At 43.3% G+C, this 11,227-nt stretch overlaps 1 protein-coding gene across 4 annotated transcripts in view; it reads left to right on the forward strand.

The window, feature by feature from the left end:
• The window catches only part of LOC310877261 (steroid hormone receptor ERR2-like), a gene marked incomplete at its 3' end in the record, with an annotated part of 79,557 nt that overhangs the window by 17,734 nt on the left and 50,596 nt on the right, over nt 1-11,227 (forward strand). For 3 of the 4 annotated variants that reach the window (XM_083791067.1, XM_083791068.1, XM_083791069.1), the window contains exon 1: nt 9,518-9,689. In XM_083791067.1, coding sequence (XP_083647193.1) covers nt 9,572-9,689 — 118 coding nt within the window. In that variant the 5' untranslated portion in view covers nt 9,518-9,571. Of the gene's footprint in view, nt 1-9,156; nt 9,690-11,227 lie in introns of those variants that run through there. The other variant, XM_083791066.1, reaches the window with a different exon arrangement.

The raw sequence follows: 11,227 nt of genomic DNA on the forward strand, positions 1-11,227 counted from the left end.
TATGTATTTTTAGTTTACAATATTTATTTATTTATTATAACATTTATCCATGTTTTTTTTTTTGATGACCTTCGGTTTGTGCCGACACTATGCGTTATACGTTCATGTTGTTGCAACTATACTTAACACTACAGACACACGTGCACGCACACACACACACACACACACACATACACACACACACGCACACACACACACAGACGCAGGCACGCACTCTCCCCCCCCCCCCCCTTACATTTCCATTTATTTCACAGTCATTTTAGCCGCTGACTAACAGTGTAATCTATGTGTCAGCCGAGAAGGGGCCACTCAGTTTAACCCATATAGGCCTGACGTCGAAATTTAACAAAAATTTCTTCTAAATCATGAAAAAAGTCTGAAAAAACCTCATGTTTCTACGTCAGTGGTGCTCAATATTTCATGTCAAGGACCCCCAAAAAATTATATGTAATTGGCCGCCGACCCCCATCTGAAAATATGTTGTTCCAGGGACACGACAGAAGCAAAGATTTGAGTTAAAAACGTTCGCTCTGAAAGAATATACATTCAATGATTTGCGACACATTTTCACGATTTAAAAAAAAATAGCAGACCTACAAGCTCATGAGCTTGTAGATCTGCTATTTTTCAATAGCTAAAGCATAAATGCTTTAGCACACCCAAAAGGGTGTTCCCGCCCAGAGGGGGTTAAAGCTGATAGAGTTTGCCCCAAACAAGGACAGCCTATCATAGAAAGATTAATGAACTAATTTCATGCATGGCTCCTTGCCTCTCTGTCCTCTCTCTGCGCTTCCATGTTCTTCAGCGGGTGTGTGTGTTCTGGCGGCCATGATTTACGCGGTGTTGTTCCGTGCTAGCAGCTTAACCCTTAACAATAACACCCCGTCCCCTCCCGGCTCGTACGTCCAGCTCTCTTCCAACCAGTGGATAAATACGTCGTGAAACGGAAGGCGGAGAAAACACGTTTTTTTAACTCTTCGCGTGTCACCGCCGGCCCGCGACCCTCGCCATGAGGTCACGGTTTAAAGGGCAACACCGTAGAGTTCATTTAAAACCCAATTAGACCTGACAAACCTGACAAAAAATGTCTCCTAAATCCTGACAGTTTTCTGAAAAACCTATGTTTCTATAATCAGTGGTTCTCAATATTTCATGTCAAAAGACCCCCAGAATTATCTGTATTTGGCCGTCGACCCCCCATCTGAAAATATGTTGTCCAGGTGCTTGATTGATTGATTGAAATATTTATTAACAGTTTGCAGAATTTACAGTACATTTCAAGCACAAACTCAATACAAAGACTGTTAACTGTGAGTGGACGACCCACCTAAGCATTACACTTGTTTACAACAGGGTCCACATTGTTCAATTCATCAAAACATTTAGAGACATACAAATAGACATTTCTATGTAGTTAAAGAACAGAACAGGAATTCATCATATAGGAAGCAAAAAGGGAAAAGGGAACAACGATTTGAGTAAAAACGTTCGCTCTGAAAGAATATATATATTCAAAGATTTGTGCCACTTTTTCACGATAAAAAAAAAATAGCAGACCTACAAGCTCGTAGCGCGCCACCGAGTGGCGCGCTACAAGCTTGTAGATCTGCTATTTTTCAATAGCTAAATTATAACATGTTTAAAACACCAAAAGGGGTTCCCGCCCCAAAATGGATTAATTGCACACGTAGTGTTCAAATGTAACTCGGGTCCATTACATTTTTTTTGATTGATTGATTGATTGAAATACCGTATTTATTAACAGTTTGTAGAATTACAGTACATTTCAAGCACAACTCGATACAAAGACAAGTTACACTTGTTTATACAAGAGGGTCCACCTTGTTCAATTCATCAAAAACATTGAGAGACGTACAAATACATTTGTACTCTTTCGGAGTTACGAAATATGTGATGCGAGACACTTTATATTTTTACATTACATACAGTACAGTACAGTACAGTACAGTACAGATGTATGTGTACAGTATGTACTACAGTATTGTTGTGCGAACATTGAGTGAGTCTGGATCGTCTTTCATGGTTTAGAGACTTTGGCGAGAGAGGAGGTTGACACATTCAGGATTTATGCAGTTGAAGAGGAGATCTGCAACACTGCCATGCATGACTATGTGCACGCACACACACACGCACACGCGCACACACACACACTTACTTGCTTATGGACGAACGCACATGCACGCACGCACACACACACAAGCACACACACACGCACACTGCTCTGGCGGCTAATTTTCACACGCATTGCCCTTCGGTTAAAAGCCAGTGGTCACTGGGCATTGGGTTAAAGCCAGTGGTCACTGGGCATTGGGTTAAAAGCCAGTGGTCACTGGGCATTGGGTGGCCTTTCAGACACACTGTCCCTGGTTTCAGACACTGAATCAGAATCAGAATATCTTTATTGTCATTGTACGAGACAACGGAATTGATTTGCAATCCCGCTCAGTGCATTTAAAACAAAAGACATAATACTCTATATGAAACACATAATACAAACATTTAACGCATATTGCACAGCAAGTCCCTTTAGTTCATAAAGTGTCGAGTGTCAGAGTTCAAGTGTCAGTGTTTAGAGCTATGACTGCTCTGGAGTAGAGACGTAGAAACGTCTGTGTTTCCGAGGCTAGTGTCCCGGCGGTGACTCGGTCACGTTTGTCTCCATTGCAGAGGTCCTGCACGTCTTCAGCTGCGCGGCACAGCGTCTAGACAATCTCCTTCAGGGTGTTGTGAGACGACCGGGCCGACGGCGCAACACACACACTGGAGGCACGCTCAGCCTGTAGAGAGACACACTGCAACACACACACTGGAGGCACGCTCAGCCTGTAGAGAGAGACACACTGCAACACACACACTGGAGGCACGCTCAGTGTGTAGAGAGAGACACACTGCAACACACACACTGGAGGCACGCTCAGTGTGTAGAGAGGCACACTGCAACACACACACTGGAGGCACGCTCAGTGTGTAGAGAGGCACACTGCAACACACACACTGGAGGCACGCTCAGTGTGTAGAGAGACACACTGCAACACACACACTGGAGGCACGCTCAGCCTGTAGAGAGACACACTGCAACACACACACTGGAGGCACGCTCAGTGTGAGGAGAGGAGAGGAGAGGAGCTGCAGGGCATTTGCATTTCTTTCGTATATATATATATATATATATAAACGCTGCATTTGTGGTCGTGGAAAAAGGGCAGTTGTTTTACAGACGGGGTATAATAAAAGGGCAGATAGGGGCTGCTGAAGCCCCCCTTTTGATGTCTACATGTGTGCACGACACTGTGCACGTCCGTCCCTCTGCTGCCTCGTCGCACGGACCTCAGAGAAGAGGTTGACCTTCACGTTCTGTCCCAAGAAGCGCTTTGGCCGTGTCCGCCCGGCCGGTTGTCTTGTGTCTGTGTGAGCTACGTAGCGCTACGTAGCGCTGCCCCGCTAGAGACAGGAGGCGCAGTGCGATGTATGTATATCGTCAGGGAGGGAGGGGTTGGTTTGGGGGGGGGCAGGTAGTTAGTGGGAGAGGTGGAAGGAATGCACCCACCCTTTTTTTTGTAATAACCCATTTAGGCCTGACGTCGAAATTTCTAAATGTCTTCTAAATCCGGACAGTTTGCTGTCAGGATTTTGCACCACATTTTCACGATTGTTTCAAAAAATAGCAGACCTACAAGCTCGTAGCGCGCCACTCGGTGGCGCGCTACGAGCTTGTAGATCTGCTATTTTTCAATAGCTAAATTATAACATAATGTTTAAAACACCAAAAGGGGTTCCCGCACCAAAATGGGATAATATGAGGAAACCAAATTATGAAACTATGTGAGGGTCTATTTCTGTATTCCGCGAGAATTGGTTTGGTTCATGCCATTATTTTATTTCGACAGATCTGAAAAGGACACCATTAGAAATTCCCATTAAAAAAAAAACCTAAAAAAAAAAAAAAAAAACATTTCCCAGGCGTTATTGCCGCCGCGCTAAGTGTGGAATGAACTACTTTTTTTTTTATTATACATATTATGCCCACAGTGTACTATTCCACAGGGAATCCCCCATATCTGGCTGCAGACATGGAATCACACAATGATGTATTAACTGTTACCGTGCCGCTCTCTCTCTCCAATTCCCTCCAATGGGGAGGGAATTAAAAAACTTCAGTGCATTGTGCCTACACATGTTGCGACCGCAAGTCGCAACATGTGTAGGCACAATGCAAGGAATAAATGCATTCGCCATGTATCCGAAGGAAGTCTGATCCAATCATTTTTAGATTTCTCCAGTTTAATCCTGAGTTTAAGTTTTTGTTGTGTTCAAGATCTGATTTTAGGCATGTTTAAGCCTCCAGGAAAATCCGTGTTGAGGTTCTTAATCCACTGTTTTTCATTAAAACGTCTTTGTCCTAAAACTGTCCAGTTGGGATTGTGTTGAAGTCCAGCGCATTTTAGAGCTTCAATGCCGTGAGCCATGAAATGTTGCACAAACCTTGTGGTTGTCTTTTTTCCATTGTTAATATTGTATCTGTGTTGTCCCAGCCTTGTACCTTGTTTTACCCGTTTCTCCGACATATTGTAAACCACATTTTTCACATGTGATTAAGTAAATGCAGTTGCCTTCTATAAATCCTGACTGTTTTCTGAAAAACCTCATGTTTCTCTATATCAGTGGTTCTCAAACATTTTCATGTCAAGGACCCCCAAAGATATATGTATTTGGCCGCCGACCCTCCATCTGAAAATATATTGTTCCAGGGACCCCCCTCAGAAGCAAAGATTTGAGTTAAAAACGTTCACTCTGAAAGAATATATATATATATTCAAAGATTTGCGCCACACATTTTCACGATTTTTCAACAACAAAAAATAGCAGATCTACAAGCTCGCTACGAGCTTGTAGATCTGCTACTTTTTCAACAGCTATAAAGTTTAATACCAAAAAGGGGGTTTCCCTGCCGACCAGAATAGGTAAACCGCAGCAATAACCTCCTATACTGAACCAAAGCCTCCAACATAAGGTGGTATCGCTCCATCTGAAACTGTGTTAACAGTCCCAGAGTGATTAAATATGCATAAGGAGTGTCTGGGACGACCGTAAAAGAGGAGGGTTTATTTCTCCATGCCTCGTCTGAAGCAGGAAGGAAGCATCGTGAGGGGATCAATAGATCCCATCTTTACCCAGGAGGAGGAGGAGGAGGAGGGGGGGCTATCTCCTCCCTCTCCACCCCCCCCCCTAAGCAGTTAAAAAACAGGTTTCATGTTGTCTGGATTGTATATAGTCATAGCACGCCATAGTACATATGTATAGCATAGTAGTATATGTATAGTTTACGCATGTTTCATGATAAATGCTTTTTATGTGATGTATTCCCATGCTTTTTGTTCTTGCTTAATGTAAGTCGCTCTGGATTAAGAGCGTCTGATAAATGCCTACATTGTCTGGGGCCCGACGTCTTCATGGTACTGTACTGTACTGTACTGTACTGTACTGTACTGTACTGTACTGTACTGTACTGTACTGTACTGTACTGTACTGTACTGTACTGTACTGTACTGTACTGTATATACAGTACAGTATTATAACACAGTTAAAGGACTACTTCACCACTTTTCAACCCATCTTCATATAATAGGTCCTCACTAATAATCATGATAAAATGGCATGATTTCTTTCTACTCAGTCTGTGTCTCATAGGAGGGCTGTGGGCAGTTTAGAAAACCGTCTTCCAGTGACATCATCATTAGGCAGAACAACATAATGAGACAGACACAATTCAGACTTTCAAAGTATTATAATTTAGTGTTGGAATATGGGAGACAAGCATTCAAGCGTTACAATGGAACACCATACTGTACTGACTCAGCACAATTCAGTCAGACTTCATCTTAAATACCTTCATCCCTCAGGGAGAGAAGGAGGGTCTGAACACATGAGACAATGAGGAGACCCTTCCCTCAGTCCACAGGTCAAACTTCATCTCCTTTTAAATGTGTAACTTAGTGTATTCCAAATGTCCTCGACACACTTATATTATGCGTTTACAATTCACAGCCACGTAGACCCTAAACTGTGCAACATCAGCACCAGTTTTAACTCTATTTCTGTTTATATTAATTAATTCATGTCATATTGTTCAGGGTATTGTCACAAAAAGAGGATTTGTATTTTGTTGCCTTTCCGTACATATAACAACAACCCATAGCGTCAATTACAATTACAAAGGCAATTAATGTTCATTTATATTTTGGTAAAACGTCAAATTCTTTGTTTATTCTTAAACAAATTGGTTTACATTTATAAACATTTATTTTATACTCTCAAATGCATAAACAAACGCAGAGGGCTTTATTTGGGCTGAAGGAAGTGATGTTTATAACACAAACTAAATAGTAGAATTGAATAACTTCTTCGACCCTAAAATACAGTATACTGTACTGCATTGACAGGTGCAATTATAGACCCTTCCCCCTGAGGGGGTGCACTGTAGGCCCCCTCCTTTTTAGGGGCACTAGTAGCCCCTCCTAATATACACAGGTTTAATGTTTGTCTTTAGTTCAATGTTTGTTTTGTAAACGCCGTTGACAAAGAAGGGGAAATTTACATCATATTGTCACTCACGTCATTACGTGTTTTTTGGGTGGGAACCCCTTTTGGTGTTAGCATCATGTTATGCTTTAGCTATTTAAAAATAGCAGATCTACAAGCTCATAGCGCGCCACCGAGTGGCGCGCTACGAGCTTGTAGGTCTGCTATTTTTGAAGAATCGTGAAAAGTGACATGAAAGTGTTTGAGAACGACTGACACATGAAAAAAACAGCTTTTTCAAGAAAACAGTCAGGATTTTAGGAGAACATTTGCAGAATCGTTCCCAGGTCAAAATGGGTTATTATGACATGCTGTCACCCCCCCCCCCCCCCCCCCCCCCCACATTACCCCATCCAACCTCTCTCTCTTAAATGCGTCCGTAACCCGAGTAGCCCCGCCCGCTGCGGGCTAAAAGCTGGACCGGGACTATGGATCGGGGGATCGGGGGGGGGGGGTGTATCACCCTGTCATCTTCTGCATATGCTGAGTGTAACACCTCTCTGTCCATTAACCCATTCTGACCTGAGATCAGATTCTAAAAAAAGCTAAAGCACGTCACGATGCTAACACCAAAATGGGTTCCCTCCCAAAATGGGTTCACACTTAGACCTCAGGAAAGATTCTACCAATGCCTTCTTCTAAATCCTGACCGTTTTCTGATATAGAAACCCCCATGTTTCTATGTGTCGGTGGTTTTCAAACTATTTCATGTCAAGGACCCCCAGAATTATATGTAATTGGCCACCGACCCCCCATCAGAAAATATGATGTTCCAGGGACCCACCCCAGCAGAAGCAAAGATTAAAAACGTTCACTCTGTAACAATATATATATTCAAAGATTTGAGGCACATTTTCACGATTTTTCAAAAAAATAGCAGACCTACAAGCTCGTAGCGCGGCACTCGGTGCCGCGCTATGAGCTTGTAGATCTGCTATTTTAATAACGTAATGCTTTTAAAACACCTAAAGGGTGTTCCCGTGCAGAATGGATTAACGGGGCCCTTCTGGAGTTTCACTCATTCATTTGCAGCTGGCATTGGACCAATCGCTGAGCATCGTTTGCACGACGTACGGTATGGGGGGGTGGGGGGGCTTCTGTTGACACGGTCGTTATAGTTCCCATTTCTGCCTGAGAGAGAGGAAGAAGAAAAAGAAGCTCGTAGTCGGTCAGTATTTCACTTAGCAGTCCAAAACACGTCCCGTAGTCTCCGTCCCCGGCTGTCCTTAACACATTTTGGACTGATGTCGATGAAAAAAAAAAGGCTTTTAAATCCTAATAGTTTTCTGAAAAACCCCCATGTTTTTATGTGTCAGTTGTGCTCAACCTTGGTCAAGGACCCCCAGAATTTTCTCTATTGGGCCACGGACCGGACCCCCATCTCAAAATATGTAGTTCCAGGGACCACCCCTAGAAGCAAAGATTTTTAGTTAAAAATGTTCGCTCTGAAATATATATTCAAAGATTTGCACCACATTTTCACAACTTTTCAAAAATAGCAGACCTACAAGGTCATATGACCTTGTAGATCTGCTATTTTTTTCAATAGCTAAAGCATAACGTATAAACGCTCAAAACACCGAAAGGGGTTCCCGCCCAAAATGGATTAACATAACCTGATCAAAAGTAGTAAGGAAGAAGCAATAAATCTAAACACTGTAAATCTCTCTCTCTTCCACAACCTGGAGGTTGTGGAAGAGAACCGCCAGGAATGATTTCAGAATGCAAATGGCGTGGTCTTGAAAAGCTGACAGTTACATCAAAATAAAAAATAAATTGGCCAAAGTTATCCTCTGATTATAGTTCTAAGTTATTTCTATTGTCCTTTGTTCTTTTCTTTTGTTGTTTCTCCTTTCTGGACAAATTAACTATACACCATTTTCTTTTGTATAATATGCACTAATCAAAATTCTGTTTCACACCTGGATAAAATCTTTAACCACTTTTCATAGAATTTTTGCCTAATGGAATTTGTTCCTATTAATAAAATAAGCTTTATTATGCTTCAGCCCATATAGCCTACCTTCTCGGCTAAAATAGTCACCATGTTGACTAAACAATGTAAATTGCTTAACAACATTTTTGTTTTGTTTTTAAATGACCGAAATAAAGATTCAACTCAACTCAACTCTTTTTTTATTTTAATTTTTTATATGTTTTTTTGTGGCTTTCACCTTTATTTTATTTTGGGGAGAGAGATGGGGGGAGTGGGGGGGGGGGTGACATGCAGTAAAGGCCGTCGGGATCGAGAGTCGGGAGTTCGATTTGCACATTGAAAATGTGGTGCAAATCTTTGAATATAATATTTCAGAGCGAACATTTTTAACTAAAATCTTTGCTTCTAGGGGGTCCCTGGAACAACATATTTTGAGATGGGGGGGGGGTCCGTGGCCCAATAGAGAAAATTCTGCGGGTCCTTCCTTTACAAGGTTGAACACAACTGACATAGCGGTCCATGCATGATGCAGCCAAGGTGGCCTGGACCGCTGAGCCTCCACGGCCTCAACTCATCCCTAGAAGGATGGATGATCATGGCCGTGTTTTGTCTCCCTGCAGGCTGCTGAACAGGATGCCCTCAGAGGACCGCCATCTGTCCTCCAGCTGTGGGTCCTACATCAAGACCGAGCCCTCCAGCCCGTCCTCGTCGCTGGTCGACACCGGCAGCCACCACAGTCCCAGCGGCAACTCCGACGCCAGCGGCGGCTACGTCAACATCAACATCAACGTCAACAACAACAGCAACAACAACAACCACAGCGGGCGCTCGCACCACCACCACCACCACCCGCTGGACTCCCCGCCCATGTTCAACCCGGGCATGCTGGCGCCCGGGCACCCGGGCATCGGCGGCGTCATCGGCGGCGGCATCGGCGCCTGCCTGCGGCGCTACGACGAGTGTTCCGGGGGTGGCGGCGTGGTGGGCGGGGCCAACGACAACGACCACTCGCCGTCCTCGATCAAGTGCGAGTACATGCTGAACGCCATCCCCAAGAGGCTGTGTCTGGTGTGCGGCGACATCGCCTCGGGGTACCACTACGGCGTGGCCTCGTGCGAGGCCTGCAAGGCCTTCTTCAAAAGGACCATACAAGGTATTTCACAAGGTATTAATATGGCCTTATTTATACTTTATACTGTTTCTACTGTATGCCTGCTGGAAACCAGACCAATCTATGTATATGTACGTATGTACAGACTCCACATGCACATTGGAGATTTGAACAGTCAGAATGTTCAAATGTGTTTATGTCCCCCACAGACCTAGTGGAATTATACAATATTTTTGTATATTTTTGTAAATATTGTATTCTTATATACAATTTTTTGGGGCAAAAAAAAAAAGAAAAAAAGAAAATGTTTTTTTTTGCTCGGTCGACTAAGAGGTGGTCAGTCGACTGAGACCCGTTCCGATCGATTAGTCAACTATTCGACTAATCGAGGTCAGCCCTAGTACATATGGGGTACAATACATATGTATATATGCCCCCCATTGAAACCAGACGGATCTATGTATATGTACATATATGTACATTTGGGGGTACATATGTATATGCCCCCCATTGCAAAAAAAACACAAATTTGCCACTCGGCTAGATTGTGGTCTGGGACCGCTCAGTCGCGATCGGATTTCACTCCCTCCGACGTAGTGAGGGACCAATAATAATATATATACCTTTATTGAAAGGATAAGCCCCTTGTCCCTTGTCCCATCTCATTTTAGAGGGGGTCCTCAACACAGATACATTGTACAATACAGTTCACAAAACAATACAACAGTATAACCATACATACAGACAGGACAAAACAAAACAAAACAGAACAAAAGCTCTCCCAAAGATAGCTCCCACTGTTTCAACCCTAAATAGCAGAGTTCATAATTATGGGGAAAAATATACCCATTGCAATCAGGAACCAGTATGCAAATATATGGGGCAGGTTTATCACGAGAGGCTTGTTTTTTTTTGTTTTTTTTTGTATCCGCCCCTTTTGGAAATGTAGGTGATAATAGTCTGGCCATGCCTGTGTCCCGCACCCACAAAATGGCAGATCTACAAGCTCACGAGGCACTAGTATATACAGCCAGCCAGCACCGCATTTATAAACTTGCAGATCGTCCTATTTTCGGTGCACGATACCGTGGCACATGCTAAGTATAAATCAACCCGTTACCCTTTCTCCTTACCTGCCCATGCAGCGCCCACTGGAGCTGGGTCGGTCTAACCTGAACCAAGGACAAGTTCTAAAATAGTTCTTCTGGCAGCGGTACCGGCCAAGTTGAAAGGTCGCTCGTGGAGCGCTGTCGAGGTCCTTTGGCGCCGTGTTGCAATGATGTATTGTTGTTAAGTGTGAAGCACCTTACAATGTAAACTAAATTTATAACCTGCCGCGCTGTGTTGTTTTGTATCGCACTCATTCTAAAATGTTTCTCACAACCAGCGCCAACCACTTATAATTCATAGGAGTACTGTACATGTTTCCCCTCTGTTGTCTGGACTAGTTTATACCTGTTCTAAATGTGCTGGTATCTGACCGGTATATTATGTTGTCCTCTCAGTGAATCAGGTCTGGTATATTATGTTGTCCTCTTAGTGAATCAGGTCTGGTATATTATGTTGTCCTCTCAGTGAAT

The sequence above is a fragment of the Protomyctophum parallelum genome (genome assembly GCF_964188405.1).
Source record: "Protomyctophum parallelum genome assembly, chromosome: 19".
In the NCBI taxonomy this organism is placed as follows: Eukaryota; Metazoa; Chordata; class Actinopteri; order Myctophiformes; family Myctophidae; genus Protomyctophum; species Protomyctophum parallelum.